The sequence below is a fragment of the Cajanus cajan genome, chromosome 2 (assembly GCF_000230855.2).
Source record: "Cajanus cajan strain Asha chromosome 2, NIPB_CcT2T_4, whole genome shotgun sequence".
In the NCBI taxonomy this organism is placed as follows: Eukaryota; Viridiplantae; Streptophyta; class Magnoliopsida; order Fabales; family Fabaceae; genus Cajanus; species Cajanus cajan.
The window spans coordinates 10,649,807-10,670,243 of NC_138518.1; the positions used below are offsets into that span (position 1 = coordinate 10,649,807).

At 33.7% G+C, this 20,437-nt stretch overlaps 2 protein-coding genes across 2 annotated transcripts; one reads left to right on the forward strand and one right to left on the reverse strand.

The window, feature by feature from the left end:
• Window positions 1–1,777: 1,777 nt before the first annotated feature.
• On the forward strand, window positions 1,778–2,131 carry LOC145954700 (uncharacterized). The gene has a single exon (XM_083069386.1). The coding sequence runs from the start codon at window positions 1,778–1,780 to the stop codon at window positions 2,129–2,131; it is 354 nt and encodes a 117-aa protein (XP_082925512.1).
• Window positions 2,132–19,159: 17,028 nt separating this feature from the next.
• On the reverse strand, window positions 19,160–20,180 carry LOC109788065 (uncharacterized protein At4g26485). The gene is made up of 3 exons (XM_083069387.1): window positions 20,039–20,180; window positions 19,533–19,731; window positions 19,160–19,433 (listed from the first exon to the last, which is right to left on the reverse strand). Exons 1-3 carry the CDS (start codon window positions 20,178–20,180, stop codon window positions 19,160–19,162), a joined length of 615 nt encoding a protein of 204 aa, XP_082925513.1.
• Between the last annotated feature and the right edge of the window lie 257 nt (window positions 20,181–20,437).

Genomic DNA, 20,437 nt, shown 5'->3' on the forward strand with positions numbered 1-20,437 from the left:
TGGTGTTCGTTGATACACTCCAATCACCCTTTTATGACAAGATGATTGGAAATGTATCATCAAATTTTTCAGATTTGGTCATCATTGGAGACAGGGTTAAGATGAAAGTCAGGAGTGAAAAGATTGCCCACATGACAACAGGATCCACAACCATCAAGAAACCCTTATAAACCACAAATAAGATAAAAGGTTGGCTCGATTAGAGAATCGAGAGCCTAGAGTTTATAGGATTCCCATTTGTCACCTTTATCAAAGATTTCCAAGTGGAGGGGTGGTGCACGTAGATCAAGTGGCTATGATTAAGGAAGATGATGATAATCACGCCAACTTCGTGTATCAGTGTGACTCATGTGAAGAGCTCCACAATTGGAAGATCATTGAATTTCCTGTGACTCTTAATTAAATTTCAAACTAATTGCAACACAAACTCTATGATTACGCTCGTGATTTTAATATGACTTTTTGTTAATGGGCATGCATGTTGTCTTTTAGTATATCATATGAATGAGATGCATTTCGATATTCTATCATGTGTCCTTTCTATCCTTTAATCTTTCTTTTCTTTCATTTATTGCTCCAACCTTATTTTCTTTCGTCAACCCTAAATTACAGATCCAATAATAACCATGCCAAAAATAATAACGCTAATATCCCATGTCACAATTTTGATCACCTCATTAATGAAGCTAAGGAGAATGACGATGACTTGAGCACTCCACCGAAAATGGAAAGGTTGGTGGAACAAGAAGATCGGGTAATCCAACCCCATGAGGAAGAACTTGAAGTGATTAATCTGGGAAATGAGAATGATAAAAAAGAAATAAAAGTAGGAGTTTCTATAAATGGTTATTTGATGGAATAGTTTGAGGAAATAACTTTCCATCATATCCCTCATGAGGAAAATCAATTGGTTGATGCCTTGGTTACATTGTCTTCGATGTTCAAGATTAGTCAAGGAAAAGAGGTTCCACTAATAAGAATATAGAATCGAGGTCAACCAGCATGTTGTCAAGCAATAGAGGAAGAACCAGACGGCAAGCCATGATTCTGTGACATCAAGCGCTACCCAAAAGACAGAGAGTGCCCTCCCAGAGCTTCAGAAAATGACAAGAAAACTTTAAGGAGATTGGCAATGAATTTCTTCTTAAATGGAGAGGTACTTTATAAAAGAAACCATGACATGGCATTGCTTAGATGTGTTGATGCTTAAGAAGCTAGGGAAATCATGGAAGAGATCCATGAAGGTTCATTCGGGACACATGCAAGTGGACATGCAATGGAAAGAAAGATCCTAAGATATGGCTATTATTGGTTGACCATAGAGCCTGATTGTTGTAGTCATGTGAGGAAGTGTCACAAGTGCCAAATTTATGCAGATAATATTCATGTTCCCCCAACATCTTTGAATGTATTGGCTGCTCCATGACCTTTTTCAATGTGGGAAATAGATGTGATTGGTCCAATAGAACCAAAAGCATCCAATGGGCATCGATTCATTCTTGTTATTATCGACTATTTCACTAAATGGGTTGAAGCGACTTTTTATGCTAGTGTGACCAGAAATGTGGTGGTCAAATTCATTAAAAGAGATTTAATTTGTAGATATGGGTTGCCCAATCGTATCATTACTAACAATGGGACCAATCTGAACAATAAGATGATGAAAGAGTTATGTGATTATTTCAAGATTCAACATCATAATTCTTCACCATATCGTCCTAAGATGAATGGGGCAGTAGAAGCAGCAAACAAGAATATTAAAAATATTATTCAAAAGATGGTGGTCACCTACAAGGATTGGCACGAAATGCTTTTTTTCGCTCTACATGGATATCACACTTTTGTTCGCACTTTTACTGGGGCAACTCTGTATTCTCTGGTTTATGGTATGGAAGTAGTCCTTCCCATTAAGGTTGAGATACCCTCTCTAAGAGTATTGGCCGAAACCGAACTTGAGGAAGTAGAATGGGTTCAGGCTCGCTATGATCAGTTAAACCTCATTGAAGAGAAAAGATTGAATGCATTATGCCAAAGGATCAAGAGGACTTTTGACAAAAAGGTTCATCTACGAGAGTTTCAAGAGGGAGATTTAGTATTAAAAAAGATATTGCCACCTCAAAAAAAATCATAGAGGGAAATGGATCCCGAGTTATGAAGGGCCCTATGTGGTAAAAAAGGCTTTTTCAGGAGGGGCTTTGATTCTCACAAATATGGATGGGGAAGATCTGTTGAACCCAATAAACTCTAATGCAGTCAAGAAATATTATGCATAAAGGAGAACACAAAATAATAACAAAAAAGCTCGCTAGGCTGAAAACCTGAAAAGGCAAATTAGGCAAAATTTAGGGCGACCTGGTAGGCTGAAAACTCAAAAAGAGCGGCCTAGGCAAAAGTTAAGGTCTAAAAAGAAAAATGAAAACAAAATAATAGCAAAAAAGCTCGCTGGGCTGAAAACTTGAAAAGGCAGTTTAGGAAAAACTCAGAGCGATCTGGTAGGCTGAAAACTCAAAAAGAGCGGCCTAGGCAAAAGTTAAGGTCTAAAAAGAAAAATGAAAATAAATGAAAGAAAAAGGAAGGCTCACTGGGCTGAAAACCTGAAAGGGAAGCTTAGGCAAATGTTAGAGCAATTTTTCTAAAGAAAGGTGAAGAAGGAGGAAGTAGATATTACAACCAAAGTACGAAGCTGGGTGATGAGGTTTTTGCAACACTCCACTTGGCAAGCGAACCAAGTTTCGATGTAATAATTAAGTATCGTCCTCAGGGATTTGGGAGTTTAGTAATTCTTACTCCAATGATTAATAACGCGATGTTGAAATTGCTGATGAGTGAAAACATATTAGAACAACACAATAAAATAAACGTAGTAAAGATAATGATTAAGAAACAAGGATTGGTTTAGAAGCACTTGCTAACTCGTAGATCTTCTTAAAATAAATGTGATTCTAATTCCATTATTTCCATGTTCATTAAGTAATCCAACAAGATTCCTCAAGGTTGAATCCTAAAGTCATTAAGCTCAAAACATGATTCCTCTATGTTTTGAGTTTAACACTTCGCATTAAGAACAATGACTTGAACAATGTGACTAACCAAATCAAGTCTATTACTAGAACAAGAAGTGATTAGGTGCAAGATTCAGTTCGGGTTTTCGAAAACGTTTTCCAACTGGATTCAAAAACCAAAAATCATACAACGGGTGATCAAGCCGATATAAGCATTAAGAGAAGAATCAAGCACAAATAATGAGATCAAAATGCATATATTTAAGAAGAAGAGGAGTTAGTAGTTACATCCAACCAATCCTTAAGAAGTTTAGCCACACATGGCCATTACAGGATCAAAGAGTGAAAAGAAGAAATTACAAAGTAAAGGATGAAGAAATGGAGTTGATCTTCGTTCCCAAAGGATTCAGCTTCCAAATCTTTGTTCTTCCTTCGTTCTTCCCTCTTCACGTGCTTCTCCCCTGTTTTTCTCTGTATTTTTCATGATGCCTGATTTCTCCTCTTTTCCCCTTTTATATGGGCTTCAAAACAGGGCCAAAAAGTGACTTTTATTCCCACGGCTGCAGCTGTAGATCCACGGCTATAGCTGTGGAGAGTCCTTCAGGGTGAAGAAACCTCTGGCGTTGCAACTGTAGCTCCACAGCCATGGCTGTGGAAACTCCTTCATGATTAAGCAACTCCCTGAGCTGCAGCTGTGAAACCATAGCTATGGCTGTGAGTCTCTGTGGCTTTCCTTGATCTCCCAAGCCTCAACGCTCAAGCTTTGGACCTGCAGCTTTAGCCTCAAGTCTCTGGAACCAAAAATGAGCATTCCAGATTTCCACAGCTATAGCTGCAGAACCACAGCTATAGCTGCAAGTTTCTAGTCTTCAAAATTTCTCCCCAGATTTCCACAGCTATAGCTCCAGAACCACAGCTATGGCTGTGAAAATCTGTCTTCTCAATTTTCCTACAAAAAATGGAGAGAAAACATTAGGATTTTTCTACTACTCTTCTACCCTTTTAGTATATTTTGATTCTTCCAATTTAGGGGCAAAATAACATATATAAATATCTACAAATACCAAAAAGAATACCAAAAGTGGAGTGTAAATCATACATAAAAGACACTCAACACTAGGGCAAATTGGAAGATCAAGGCAATGTTCAAAATGCTCACCAAGCATTTGATACCTTTAGAGGCCAATTAATGGGGTTCTCAAAATATTTGATATGGGGAATTAGTGTTGCTTTCTTAAAAATGATTTGTATTTCTCCCCTTGTTTTGGTTATCTCCACTCTCATGTACTTGTACTTTCTCCCTTGAAGCAATAAAAGCCCATACTCCCCACATTCTTCATTTTTGTGTGTTTAATTCATTATTGTATGCTAAAAGTGCAACATGCAATGCAAGAAAAATAAACAAATAAAATCAAAAATAAACTAGTGTATTTTAATTACGATGTTTGATTCTAAGAGTCACAAAGAAATGAAAGATCTTTAGCTAACTCTACTGAAGAAGCACTAGTGCAAAAATTGGATTTAAAATCGGAGTTTTAAGATCGGTTATAAGGCAACCGATCTTAAAAGTGATGCGGTGGCATTTTTGTAAATAACATGAACACTTTTAAGATCGGTTATATTATAACCGATCTTAAAAGTACTTTTAAGATCGGTTATTTTATGACCGATCTTAAAAGGTATACATTTAAAATCGGTTCAAATATAACCGATTTTAAAAAGTATTTTTGAAATCGGGTTTATTTTAACTAATTTTAAATCATGTCTTTTTTACCACTTTTAAGATCGGTTATATAGGAACCGATCTTAAATATCCTGTAACACATTCGTCCTATAACACATATTCACAAAGAGGCAGTTGTCTGTTCAGCTTCAGGTTCGTTTTTAAGCTTGTTGGAGATCCCTTTCCTTCATTCGTGCTTAGGGCTTCATTCGTCCAACAGGTACGTTTCACTAAAACCTTGCAATGCAAATGTTTTTAAGCTTGAATCTTTCACTAAAACTTCGCGTATCCAACAGGGACTTTTGATAGTAAACAAGCGGACCGGAGGGGAGGGAGGGAAGCGGACCGGAGAACTGGTTGCTGGAGACGTTGAGGTAGACGAGGCGGTTACAAGCGGAGAGAGTGTGAGCAATGTCGCCGAAGTATTTGTTGGCGGAGAGATCCAAGTATTGAAGAGAAGCGGCAGCGGAGAAGTCGCTTTCGCTGGAGATTTTGTTTCCTTTCAGCGCCAGGTGGTTGAGGAGCCACGGGATGAGTGCCGGCCCTGAAATCTTGTTGTAGGAGAAATCCGCCACGCGGAGGTTGAGCTTCCAGCACGGTGAGTCAAACTCGAGGAGGTTGCTGGAGAGGTTGAGCGATTGGAGGTTTGAGCATGAGGAGAAAAATGACATGTCGGAGAGGGAACCGGAGAGTGCGTTTTGCGACAGATCTATGGCGGACAATGAGGAGGCGCAGTTGGAATGGGAGGGAGGGAGGGAAAGCGAACCGGTTAGGTTGGTGGATTTGAGGGAGATCAACTGGAGGTGGTCGAGGGTGAGGAGGTAGGTTGTTACGACGGTGAGGTCGGTGCTGAGTGGGATGGAGGTGAGGTCTATGGAAGTGAGGTGGGTCTGGTTGCAGGTGATTCGGGTGAAGGTACAGGGGTTTTGGTTTGGGAGCCAGTTGGGGAGCAGGGTCGGGTTGGGTAGAGAGTTTTTGAAGCTTATGAGTTGCGCAGTGGGGTCTCTGGAAGCAGCGCCTAACAAAGTGAAGAAGATGGCGAAAGAGAGGAGGACCAAGAGAGAGCTTCTGTACAAGGCTTTCATTTTTCTATGCAAGTGCCAAGTGAGGATGGAGGTTGGTTGTTGGTTGTTTGTGATTTGATTTGATTGATCTCTCTTGTTTAGGGTGTGAGCTCTGCCATGAGAGACCACTCAAGGTAGCTCTGTTGAGAGAGAAAGTAGGAATAAAAATGAAAGAGAGTCAAAAGTCCTAGTAAGGAAGGTAAGCTTCAATCAATATCAATTTCAGAATATTCACTCTCTGTTCTTTCCTTTCTTTTCCCTTAATACCTAAAATCTTCAATCACTTTAATCTGATTGTGTTATATCCTTGCCACGTTTAAATATTTTGTGATTTTATTTTGTAATGAACGAAAAGTTTCTGGTTTTGGGCTTGTAAGATTGCCATTTGATTGGGTGACTTACGTCAATGTGCAGGTATGTGCCCCATCATGCCATGAATGTTCCACCTTGCGTGCTTGGTGGGAAGAAGATGAAGACAGAAGACTTCGGTTTTTCAAGAATGTGATGGAGTCCGATGAGTTGTCGCTTGATCAATGTGTTCCAGAGGTTGTACATTTTGTAATAAGGCAGCATTTTGAAGCCCCATCAATGTGGGAAATTTTCCCTCTTTAGGTATTGTTATTATAACATAAAAATAAATTTAGAGTCTGATTGGATAAACTTATTTATAAACACTTTTAGGAGAGAAATATAATCAATTTCTTCAAAAGTTAAAATTAGCTTAATTATAAGCAAATTTCTTGATCTACTTTGTAAAAGTTCTTTTCTATTAATTTTTTATAATCTTATTTTTAATTTATACATAAATTAGATTTGCATTCCACTTTAGTTTCTCAAGAGAGCCCTTTGAGATAGCACTAGTTGATTTATGGCTGTCTGAACCAATTTCATGTTAGTTGTTTCTCTGCACATGAAACTCATGCTTGGAATCTGTTGGACTGCAAATACAGGACTTGTTATAAATGTTTAAAATTTAATAAATTATGTTATATGATATGAAAGTATGTAAAGAAATGAATGTGTTGCTCTAGGGATGCTTTTTGAGAAATTTTGTGAATGGGTGGCAATTTATTGCGTGATGATGATGTGTTCATTGAGGGAATTGAAATGCACCATTTTGGTGTTTATGAGTTTCTGTTTACTACAAGGATATGCCAATTGATACAGGGTTTTGATGGGAAACTAGGTTTTTTCTTTTGTTTGGATATTTAGTGGATAATTAGCTTCTATACTACTTATTATTACATGTTGAAAATTCGCAATTGAGGTATTTTAGATGCAGAGAAATGGATGTGTTGCTGCAGTGCTGCTTTTTGATAAATTTTATGAATGGCCTATTTATTGGACGATGTTGATGTGTTCGTTGAGAAAAAATTGAAATGGATGCGATTTTGAGGTTCTGTTTGCCGGGGCCAAGACATGCAAATGAATGCGAGGTTTAGTTGCGTTGATTGATGTAATCTTGGTTTTTTTTATTATGATTGTTATATTACATATCCTGTATTTTGCCAACACTTCTAATTCTATTGCAAGTGATTAATGCAAGATGAATTTCATTTTACCTAACTGTCAGCTCTGATTATGTATTTTAGAATTCTAATTTATGCCATTGAATTTCCGATAGTATTGCTGTCACATTGATTGTTTATTCTATGATTTGTGAAACTTTTGGTTTTTATTGTGCTTGCTTTGAGTATTTTGAGATTTGACTCAAGGTTTCTTAATTTCACTCTTTTTTGGGTTTAAAATCTAGAAGGATTTCAGATAAGATATTCATGTTAATGATGAACTATTGATTTAGAGTGTATATGATAATAATATATCAGTGTTTAAACTCAGTTGCTTGCATACAAATTTAATTTGTGATAGATTTATGATACAAATTAAATTTAGTCTTTCTTGATTGAATGAAGGGGAAGTTGATTAGGATGCATAGTGAAGTTTGCATTGTGCTAGGTAGTTTCTATTTTTCCTTCCAGTTAAGTTTCTGACAGTATTGGCATATATGGACTCATAATTTAGGTGGTAGTTCTTCAATCAATTTGAAATGTGCTTTTATATTCTTCATTGGATCTTCAATTGTGGAAAAATTTATGATCTTAAGGAAAAATGATTATTTTTGTTTTTATTTTATTCAGTTCCTATGCATATTTAGTTCCTATTTTATTCAGTTAATTATTTTAAATTTTAATGTATATTTGAAATGTGCTTTTATATTTTAAAAGATTCATATTAATTTTTTTTTTATTTCAATTGACTTTTAAAATCGGTTGTTACATAACCGATTTTAAAAGTCTTAACTTTTAAGATCGGTTAAAATCATAACCGATCTTAAAAGTCAAGACTTTTAAGATCGGTTATATAACAACCGATTTTAAAAGTCAAGACTTTTAAGATCGGTTAAAAATCAACCGATCTTAAAAGTCTACTTTTAAAATCGGTTGATAACCGATCTTAAAAGTCTACCTTTTCAAAATCGGCTCTTTTAAGATCGGTTCCATAACCGATTTTAAAAGTCCCAAATAACCGATTTTAAAAGCCTTTTTTCCACTAGTGAAGATTATAGATGTTGAAAGCTTTGAATTGTACTATTCTAATCGGGCAAGATAGCCTATCTAGCGACGCAATAATTTGACAAGAGGTCGGTTTGAGCACTCACGCTCGTAAGGGGTCAAAGGTCAGAAAAATGATGCAAAAGAAGGATGAAAGGCCAAAACTCATTTTATTATTGTTTCCACCAAGATCATTCCACATAGCATATTGTGCATGCATTTCAATGATCATGAACCAATCCAGCGTTTATTATAACTTTTAAATTTTCCTATACTTGACTACTATATCACTCTTTTAGTGATTGAGCCCCTATGCTCATTCTTTAAATCTTTCGAGTCCCCGCACTCAGCCTTTTAATGTTTCGAGCTTCTGTGCTAACACTATTAATTTTTTTGAGTCCCCGCACTCATGTTTCTTAATGTTTTGAGCCCCCGTGCTCATGTCTTAATCTTTTGAGTCCCCGCACTTACTCTTTTAATGTTTCGAGCTTCTGTGCTAACACTATTAATTTTTTTTTAGTCCCCGCACTCATGTCTTAATGTTTCAAGCCCCCGCGCTCATGTCTTAATGTTTCAAGCCCCCGTGCTCATGTTTTAATGTTGAGCCCTCGTGGTCATATACATCTTTTATGTTTCAAGCCCCGCGCTCATGTTTTAATGTTTCGAGCCTTTATGCTCACTCTGTCAATCTTTTGAGTCCCCGCACTCACTCTTTTAATGTTTTGAGCCTCTATGCTCACTCGGTTAATCTTTTGAGCCTGGCGCTCATGTCTTAATGATTGAGCCCCCGCGCTCATGTCTTAATGTTTCATGCCTCCGTTCTCAAGTTTTAATGTTTGAGCCCTCATGCTCATATACATTTTTATTTTGAGTCCCCGCGCTCATAAATCTCAATATTTTAGATCCCCGAGTTCACTATTTTTATATTTTGAGTCCCCACGCTCATAACTCTTAATATTTTGGATCCCCGAGTCCACTATTATCATATTTTGAGTCCTCGCGCTCATAACTCTCAATATTTTGGATCCCCGAGTCTACTATTTTTATATTTTGAGTCCCCGCACTCATAACTCTCAATATTTTGGATCCCCGAGTCCACCATTTTCATATTTTGAGTCCCCTTGCTCATAACTCTCAATATTTTGGATCCTCGAGTGCCCTATTTTCACATTTTGAGTCCCTACACTCAAAACTCTCAATATTTTGGATCCCCGAGTCTACTATTTTTATATTTTGAGTCCTCGCGCTCATAACTCTCAACATTTTGGATCCTCGAGTCCACTATTTTCATATTTTTAGTCCACGCGCTCATAACTCTCAATATTTTGGATCTTCGAGTCCACTATTTTCATATTTTGAGTCCCCGCGCTCATATCTCTTAATATTTTGGATCCGTAAGTCCACTATTTTCACATTTTGAGTCCCCGAGCCCATAACTCTCAATATTTTGGATCCCCAAGTCCACTATTTTCATATTTTGAGTCCTCGCACTCATAACTCTTAACTCTTTGGATCTCCGAGTTCACTACTTTCACATTTCGAGCCAGCCCCCATGCTTTTAACTCTCAACAGTTTGGAACCCTGAGTCTACAATTCTTATTGCTTTTAGATCTTATATTCTCCTATTTGTGCTAAAATCTCGTGACTATCTTTTCTCTAAGTGGTGAATACATGCAACTTTTGTCTTAGACAAAATTGGAGTGTAAGTCTTTACTTATCTTTTACTACTATTAAATGAAAACTAGTGTTATTCATATTATTTAGCAAAAGTTAGGCAAAGCGGGGCAACTATAAACACCAATTTTGTTCCATTAATCTTCCCACTATTTTCTCTCTCAAAGTTTTCATGTCAATGATTCAATAATAAAAATATTTTATAAATCAGATTTAAATTTCAACAATATATACAAGAAAGAATAAAAAAGACAAAAATATGGAAGCCAAATGTAACACCTCAATTTTCATACTTTTATGGAGGGTAATTTAGTAATTTTCATGTGAATTTAGTAGCCTAGAATGGACTGTTCTCAAACTAGAACAGGCCGTTCCAAGCTACTAATTAAAAAGACCTATATATATATTCTAGCCTAGAACGGGTCGTTCCCAAACTGGAACGGGCCGTTCCAACCTACCAAAAGACATATAGATTCTAGCCCAGAACGGGTCATTCCAAATATGGTCGTTGTGAGTAAAGATGCAACTCCAGAACGGGCCGTTCCAGATTCAGAACAGGCCGTTCCATATTCAGAACGGGTCATTCCGGTCACTCCTGAAAGTCTATAAATAACAGCACCTTGGCCTTCCCAAAGGGCTTCACAGATCTCCACTTTGGACTTCTTCTTCTTCTACACTCTTTGAAAACCAGAGGGAACCTAGAGGAAAAGTCTAGCAAGTTACCACTTCTTAAGCGAAGAATAGTGAGTATATTGAACTTACTTCTTTTTATTTTCTTGTTATGTTAGTAATATCTGTCATTTTAAAAAATATTATTTGTATGAAACATTCTCTTGATCCTAGAGCTTAAAGGTGCAAGTTGTGACGATTTGTCATCTTAAAGTCCTTATTTAAATTCAAAATATGATTAAATATAAATATAGTGTTGCAATATTCAATATAAATATTTGAAGTTATTGTATCAAAAAATTTATTGGAGGAATGGTTAATTAGATGTGACATCTTTTTAACCTTTGAGTTTAAAATTCAAGTTGTGACAACTTGATATTTTTAAATTTTTTTCTCCAAAAAAAAATGTTCAACCAAAAAAAATCTTTTAAGATAATAATATTTATAGCAATAATTATAATTAAAGTTTTATTGAATTGACTTTGGTGTACACCTTAGTCAATTTTATATTTTTAGGGTGAATGAGCTGAGACAGTTCAATAATCATAAATTTAACAAAAATAAAATTTAATTAAAAAATATCAACACATAAATATTTTCTACAAAGAACTACGTGACTCTGATTTTCCATTGCATATGAAGATATGTAGGAGCAGGAAATAAATCTTGTCGAGCCAAAAAATAATAATATCATATTTTTTGATAAATGCATTAGTTAAATAAAATACATTTGTTTGTTACATTTAGTTTTAATTAATCTAGGGTGAGATAAATATTTTATAAATAATTTGTTTAATTAATTAAAGGTAATCATCTTAGGATGAACGTTGTGAGGTGTTAATACATTCCTCACACTTAATCGACTCCTGAACTCAAAAATCTGGTTTTCGTAGACTATTTTCTACTTTATGGTTTTTCCAATGCTTTTATGTAAAAAAAAATAACATTGGTGGCGGCTCCCTATTTTTTAATTTATTTTTGTCATCCCGTTGTGATCTCAGTTGCAACAATAGTTATATACTCAACCTCATCAAATACTAAGCTTTGATACCAAATTATGGAGAAAGATAAATATTAGAAAGGAGGTTGAATAGTGTCCATAAAAAACTCATTTTTTTTTAGTAGTGAACTAGTAACGCTAACAATAAAGAGCGTAGAAGAAGAGGTAGACAAAACACATGATAATTTTTATACTAATTCATCTCACCCACTAAGACTAAGTCCAATTCTCAATCAAATCAGATTGAGTTCCACTTTTTTTTTAAAAAGATACAAGTATGTTTTTAACAAGTTACTTCTAATTCAAATCTAATTGTTTTTTAAATTGTCTCTTCAAACAATTTACCCAAGTATTCTATCAATACAAAGTCTCTTCAGGTTTCAACACCAAGTATTCTTTAATAGTCAAACTTTCCTCAAACTCAAACAAATATTCTTTTACCGACAAATGAGTATTATTTTACAAACAAGTCTCTTCAAATTCAATTAGATGATGTGAAATAATATAGATGACCTACACTAGTACAAAAGAGGTAATTTACGTCGGTTCATTTAAGCTTTTTACGTTAGAAAAAATTTCAACATTAAAGCGGGAGACGTAAATTTACGTCGGTTGTGAAAATCAACATAAATTTATGTCGGACATTGCCAAGATCCGACGTAAAAAAGTTGTAAACAAAAAAAAATACATAATGAGTGCAAGCAGAACGGGCGGTCTGCAAGCAGAACAGACCCTTCTGCTTGGAGAACGGGTCGTTCTGCTTGATAGAACAACCCAGAAGAAAAGGCCAACAACCCAAACAAATAGAACAGCATAAAGACCGAATAGAACAAATAGTCAGAATAGCAATGCGAAGCAAAAAAGGTGTTAGCAAAACCCTGATTCATACCTGAGCTGCAATAGTGTGCGAACAAGTAACGAAGAGTTCACCCCACTCTGCAGAAGACAGAAAAAATGATTTAGCAACAAAGGAGAGGGAGAGGGTTTATGCAGAGAAGAATCTAGAAAAGTGATAGATCCGAGTGAGTGCGTGCGTGCGTGTGCCTCCCATGCACTCTTTTTATTCGCTTTCGCTACTTTTTTACGTTAGACCTGGTAGGGTTCGACGTAAAATGTAAAATCTATGTCTACCAAGTCCGACGTAAAAAAGTTCACAAAAATTACAAAGATGTCACTGCATCTTTTTTATGTCGATTTTTGTTAAGTCCGATGAGAAAGAGATGACGTAAAAGCCTCATTTTCCACTAGTGCTAATTAATGTAACTCTAGTATCACCAATAAATTTTAAAAGAAACGAGTGGTAAACGTGAAAAAAATTGATTAAGGAAACAGGGGGCACACAAGATTTGTAATAAGTAGGATAATAATCCTTTGTTTGTATTTCAAGCACTTTATAGAGAGTGTTGTAATGCCCATTTATAAGCAAGCTCCACCAACTTTATGAATGTTGGGTTTATATTTTTTTTTATTTCTTTACTTCATTCTAGACCCTTAGTTCTAGAATTATGTAGTATTTTACAATATGAGAGTCTAGCTTCTAGTATTTTCCTTTTTACACGCCTATAAATTTCTAGAATTCTTTAGAAATTTTTAGCATTTTTAACATGCGTGACTACTTAAGTCTTCTATATTGTTAATTTGTTAGGACTTTAGAAGACAACTATAGCAGTTTTTTATATCGTCTGTGCATGATTTTATACCATGGCGTTCGTCTGTTTCTCAAGTATGGAAGTTCGTTGGAATTTGGATGTACTTAAAAAAAAATTTCTGGCAAGTTATTTAGTGCAAATTTGGCAAATCTTGGATTCTTCTATCTTCCTTTTATATCACTTGGTAATATTAAATATTATGAAGATTAAGTTTTGCTTATATAATATAATATGCAGCAAGTTACCGATATTGGCAAACTGCTTCGGAATTGTATTCTATATCATGGTGGTGTTCAAACTTTCACAATCCCTTGATTTGTAAATACGCCAATAATGAAGTGACTTGTGGGGGTCAGATTTTTAGCAGTGATCACAAAATGGTTGTAGTCAAGGATATAAGAATTTATGATATTAAGATAAATACAACACAATAGATTGTTAGAATTATTATAGTTAGAAATCTTATATTAACTAATAATAAGGTTAAAATAAAATATAGGTTAAATACCTCTTTTCCTCCATCATAATATTTTTTTGTTTCAATTTAGTCCCACTTTAATTTTTTGTTTCAATTTGGTCCCCAATAATTAAAATCATTACGATTTGGGACTTCCATCCAAATGATTTAAACGGGATTAACTGTTGACCACGTGGATGCCACGTAGATGCGTACGTGAACGCCAAATGGTATGAAAACACCTGGAACCAGAACGGCCCGTTCTGGATGCACTATTGGTGTGTTAATTTTGCAACTGGAACGGGCCGTTCCAAATGCAAATTTCACACACCATCAGTGCATCAGAACGGGTCGTTCTGAAACCAGAACGGGCCGTTCTGGTTTTAGAACGGGCCGTTCTGGTTTTAGAACGGTCCGTTCTGGATTCAGAACGGCCCGTTCCAAAAAAACCAACTCCATGCATCCGTTGACCAAAATGCCGTAACGTGATTCAAAAATTGAAAATAAAAATTCATAACATATCATAAATTCAAAGATAGAAACATAGTTCAGAAACTGAAAACAAAAATTCAGAACATAACATATACTAAAAAAGTTCAAAAAAATTACTGAGAAAGGAAATCATCTGGGTAACGCTGAAGGGAAACCCTAAACCATAAAAATTCAGGTTATACATCCTCAAGAACATGTTATTATTGTTGGGGTACATCGTCAATTACTTCAAGGGAAAACACCGTTGTTTCATCCTTGACTGTATAGTGTCAGTTTGGTAGTAAGTGGTTCACTCCAGTTTGACTAATAATGAAATAAAACCTGCTACCATTGTCTTTACTGATACACTGCATTATCCTTAATGATACATTGTATAGCCCAACTGTTTAGCAATTGAAGTTATGAATTTTCATTTACAATATTACCAAATTCAGTATTTGAAATCTTTTGTACCTTGGGTCTTTTTCTTTCACGATTCACAACCGTAAACTATAATCAGTGACCATTCGTGTTTGGTATTCTGGAACCAGAACGGCCCATTCTGGTTGCACTCTTAGTATGTTAATTTTGCATTTGGAATGGGCCGTTCCGGATGCAAAATTAACACACCAAGAGTGCATCCAGAACGGTCCGTTCTGGTTTCAGAACGGGCCGTTCTGGTTCCCAGTTTTTTTAGAAATTTTGGCATTCACGTACACATCTACGTGGCATCCACGTGGATGCCACGTGGCTAACAGTTAACTCCGTTTAAATCATTTGGACGGAAGTTCCAAATTGCAATAATTTAAGTTATTGAGGACTAAATTGAAACCAAAAATTAAAGTGGGACTAAATAGAAACAAAAAAATATTGAGGGACAAAAAGAGGTATTTAACCTAAAATATACAAGTGATGGATCAGTAGTATAGTTAAAATATAGTATAAGTGAAGGTAATCATTGTTTTACAAATTTGATTTTTTAAGGATTATATATATGAGAATATGAGGGAATTGACTTTCTCCACATGCAAAGGGAAACGATTCTACTAGATTTTAGTTTTTTAGCAATATTTTCTTGTTTATATTTATTAAAATGTTACTATATATTAAATAAATAGGTTATTTTATAATATTTTTAAAAAAATGTCATTATAGATAGAGTAACATTTTTTATTTCAATATTATTCTTCCTAATTGTTTTCAAAATTAAAGTCTCATATCGAATAAAAAAATTTCACATAGGTTATTTTGCAACATTTTTTTTTGAAAAATGTTACTATAATTTTTCTAAAATCAAAATCTCACATCGAGTAAAAAAATATATTTCTCTTATTTCTAATTGTTACCCATAATTAAAGTCTCACATCCAATAGATTAATAACTTATAAAGAGTATATATAACCATATAATTATACTTAAGATAAATGATATTTGATATTTTATATATAATTAATGATAACTAATTAAGAATGTCTTTAATTTTCTCTCAAAGAAATTCTAGGAGTTTAAGAGACATAAAAATATAATAATTGATAGTAATATATCTAAATTAAAATTAATTATTATTCTATAAAATTAACAAAATATTGAAAACATCATTAAAATGTTATAAAAGTATTACTTTACTAATATTTGAAAAATGTTGCCTAATTATATAAAAATGTTATTAGAAATCTTTAGCAACATGGACTATATACAATATTTAATAATATGTTGCTAAAACAAATTAGTAAGATTTATATAAATTAAATAACATTTTTTAAATATTACTAAAAACTATTTGTGTTGTAGTGCGGGTCAATCAGATAAGGGAGAGAAATACTTGATATTAACTTTGTAAAAGATTTGTATGAATTATGAAACACTTGGTAAAAGTGAATCAAACGTGAAATTGATAGCATATGTGTATAAAATGTCAAACGGTTCCCCTTCTGTTCTCAATTGTGATCGGGCCCTTCTGCTCGGAGAACGGGTCGTTCTGCTTGATAGAACAACCCAGAAGAAAAGGCCAACAACCCAAACAAATAGAACAATATAAAGACTGAATAGAACAAATAGTCAGAATAGCAATGCGAAGCAAAAAGGTGTTAGTGAAACCCTAATTCATACTTGAGCTGCAACAGTGTGTGAACGAGTAACGAAGAGTTCACCCCACTCTGCAGAAGACAGAAAAAATGATTTAGCAACAAAGGAGAGGGAGAGGGTTTATGCAGAGAAGAATCTAGAAAAGTGATGAGATTCGAGTGAGTGCGTGCGTGTGTGTGCCTCCCATGCACTCTTTTTATTCGCTTTCGCTACTTTTTTACGTTAGATCTGGTAGGGTTCAACGTAAAATGTAAAATCTATGTCAATTTTATGTTGTGTCTGATGTAGATTTTACATTTTACGTCAGACCCTACCAGGTCCGACGTTAAAAAGTTCACAAAAATTACAAAGATGCCACTGCATCTTTTTTACGTCGATTTTTGTTAAGTCCAATGAGCGAAAAAGAGGTGACGTAAAAGCCTCATTTTCCACTAGTGCTAATTAATGTAACTCTAGTATCACCAATAAATTTTAAAAGAAACGAGTGGTAAACGTGAAAAAAAATTGATTAAGGAAACAGGGGGCACACAAGATTTGTAATAAGTAGGATAATATTCCTTTGTTTGTATTTCAAGCACTTTATAGAGAGTGTTGTAATGCCCATTTATAAGCAAGCTCCACCAACTTTATGAATGTTGGGTTTATATTTTTTTTATTTCTTTACTTCATTCTAGACCCTTAGTTCTAGAATTATGTAGTATTTTACAATATGAGAGTCTAGCTTCTAGTATTTTCCTTTTTACACGCCTATAAATTTCTAGAATTCTTTAGAAATTTTTAGCATTTTTAACATGGGTGACTACTTAAGTCTTCTATATTGTTAATTTGTTAGGACTTTAGAAGACAACTATAGCAGTTTTTTATATCGTCTGTGCATGATTTTATACCAAGGCGTTCGTCTGTTTCTCAAGTATGGAAGTTCGTTGAAATTTGGATGTACTTTAAAAAAAAAATTTCTGGCAAGTTATTTAGTGCAAATTTGGCAAATCTTGGATTCTTCTATCTTCCTTTTATATCACTTGGTAATATTAAATATTATGAAGATTAAGTTTTGCTTATATAATATAATATGCAGCAAGTTACCGATATTGGCAAACTGCTTCGGTATTGTATTCTATATCATGGTGGTGTTCAAACTTTCACAATCCCTTGATTTGTAAATACGCCAATAATGAAGTGACTTGTGGGGGTCAGATCTTTAGCAGTGATCACAAAATGGTTGTAGTCAAGGATATAAGAATTTATGATATTAAGATAAATACAACACAATAGATTGTTAGAATTATTATAGTTAGAAATCTTATATTAACTAATAATAAGGTTAAAATAAAATATACAAGTGATGGATCAGTAGTATAGTTAAAATATAGTATAAGTGAAGGTAATCATTGTTTTACAAATTTGATTTTTTAAGGATTATATATATATATATATATATATATGAGAATATGAGGGAATTGACTTTCTCCACGTGCAAAGGGAACCGATACTACTAGATTTTAGTTTTTTAGCAACATTTTTTTATTTACATTTATTAAAATGTTACTATATATTAAACAAATAGGTTATTTTATAATATTTTAAAAAAAATATGTCATTATAGATAGAGTAATATTTTTTATTTCAATATTATTTTTTCTAATTGTTTTCAAAATCAAAGTCTCATATCGAATAAAAAAATTTCACATAGGTTATTTTTCAACATTTTTTTTTTGAAAAAATGTTACTATAATTTTTCTAAAATCAAAATCTCACATCGAGTAAAAAAAGTATATTTCTCTTATTTCTAATTGTTACCCATAATTAAAGTCTCACATCTAATAGATTAATGACTTAGAAAGAGTATATATAATCATATAATTATACTTCAGATAAATAAAATTTGATATTTTATATATAATTAATGATAACTAATTAAGAATGTCTTTAATTTTCTCCCAAAGAATTCCTAGGAGTTTAAGAGGCATAAAAATATAATAATTGATAGTAATGTATCTAAATTACAATTAATTATCATTCTATAAAATTAACAAAATATTGGAAACATCATTAAAATGTTATAAAAGTATTACTTTACTAACATTTGAAAAATGTTGCCTAATTATATAAAAATGTTATTAAAAGTCTTTAGTAACATGGATTATATACAATATTTAATAATATGTTGTTAAAGCAAATTAGTAAGGTTTATATATAATTAAGTAATATTTTTTAAATATTGCTAAAAACTATTTATGTTGTAGTGCGGGTCAATCAGATAAGGAAGAGAAATACTTGATATTAACTTTGTAAAAGATTTGTATGAATTATGAAACACTTGGTAAAAGTGAATCAAACCTGAAATTGATAGCATGTATAAAATGTCAAACGGTTCCCCTTCTGTTCTCAATTGTGATTAGAATTCATCATAAACGATGGTATATATGTATATCTTCTGGTACTTAAGTTCTTGCAAGAACAAACAATTTGAATACTGCTTCTTTGCAGCATTTTTCAAAAATGTGTTATGTTTAATCTTTTATTTTTAAATTGCATGTTTTCCAACATATTATTAGTCCAAGTAGGACACTTGAATTCTTTAACACATACCCATATTCAAACAATAATAACGGTAACAAGCATATGAAATCCCTTTACAGGCCAAGAGGGAGAAAACAAACGAAAGTACTCTAAATTTAACAATAATATAGAATTTCTAATAAGAAAAGACTTGCAATTTTCATACTACCACGCGAAACCAAAATACAAAAAGTGACGCTTCAAGTTCAAGTATTCAATACTTAAAGGTTAAAACACGTCAACAACATCATTTTCTACAATAACTGAAACATGAAAGTACTGCACTGTCCAACAGGGAAACTTTCATCACATTGACACCCATCTCCTCTCTTGTTATTGTAACCTGGATAATTATATGTATTAAAATCCACTTCTTTAGCTAACACCAAATCCTCATAACTTGCCAATGTCTTGATTTCCCACTCGCTGTAAGGGTACGATGTCTTGTGAGTAATATGAATTTCACCAAAGTAAGTAGCCAAGCATTTAGCATTTCTCAGAAATCCACTAACTAAATCCTGGTGAAGCCTGCATTATTTTGAAGCGTGTATACATAAGATGAATTACCGAATTAGAGCTAAAAAATAAACTATTACTTATAGATTGCACATTTTTCGCATAACTTACATAATCACTGAGGCATTACTTTCACGACCATTGAAACCAGCATGAGGAAAATTATAAATTATGCGGTCAAAACGTTCATGTTCAAGAAGTGGGTGTTCTCTCATTGTGTGCACGTCCACTTCATGCACAATGGTGCAACCAAGAGTCTCAAGTTCAATCAAGTTGCTTAAGGCATTTTCATAATTCATCATTAAAGAATCTTCAAAATATTAAAAAGCAAAACATGAAGTTAGCAATATGAAGTAGTTCAAGCACAGCTTTATTGCATGCAAATAAAGTTGCATGAATCATATATTATAGTATAGTATACGTTTGGATTAACTTTCAATTCTTTTCAAATCAATCGCACAATCATGGTGAATGTCAAAGGAAAAACAAATAATTACTTCAAGTCTTCAACTTTTTCAAAATTTCACCATGATTTTACATGTTAAAATTCAGTCAAGAAAGTATCCAAACACACTACCGATATTTCAATTTCAATTTAGTTTAAAATATGTATATACCTTTAGAATCTAAAGAGGTAGCAACCATATTAGAAGCTGTGCCAAATGCCCTTGCCAAACATAGTGAGAATGAGAAATCTCCCTCTCCCACTAGTAAGATCCTATGAGTGCTCCTGTAGTGTGTTATCTTTTTCTCTTCCATTGAACACTACGTCACAACTTAAGTGAGTCTTTTTGCTTGAATGTGAAGATGATGACCAATGATGAGAATGAATATATATACACATATTGGTGACTAGATAAATTCCCCCACAAAGTGTTTTGGAGAAGGTGAATTAATAATTATTAACACGTGCATTGTCAATTACGAGTTTTTAATGAACCCGAACATAGTGATTCACACATTAATTTTTCAATTAGGAGATTTTAATGTATTGGAACGTAATAGTACTTTCAATT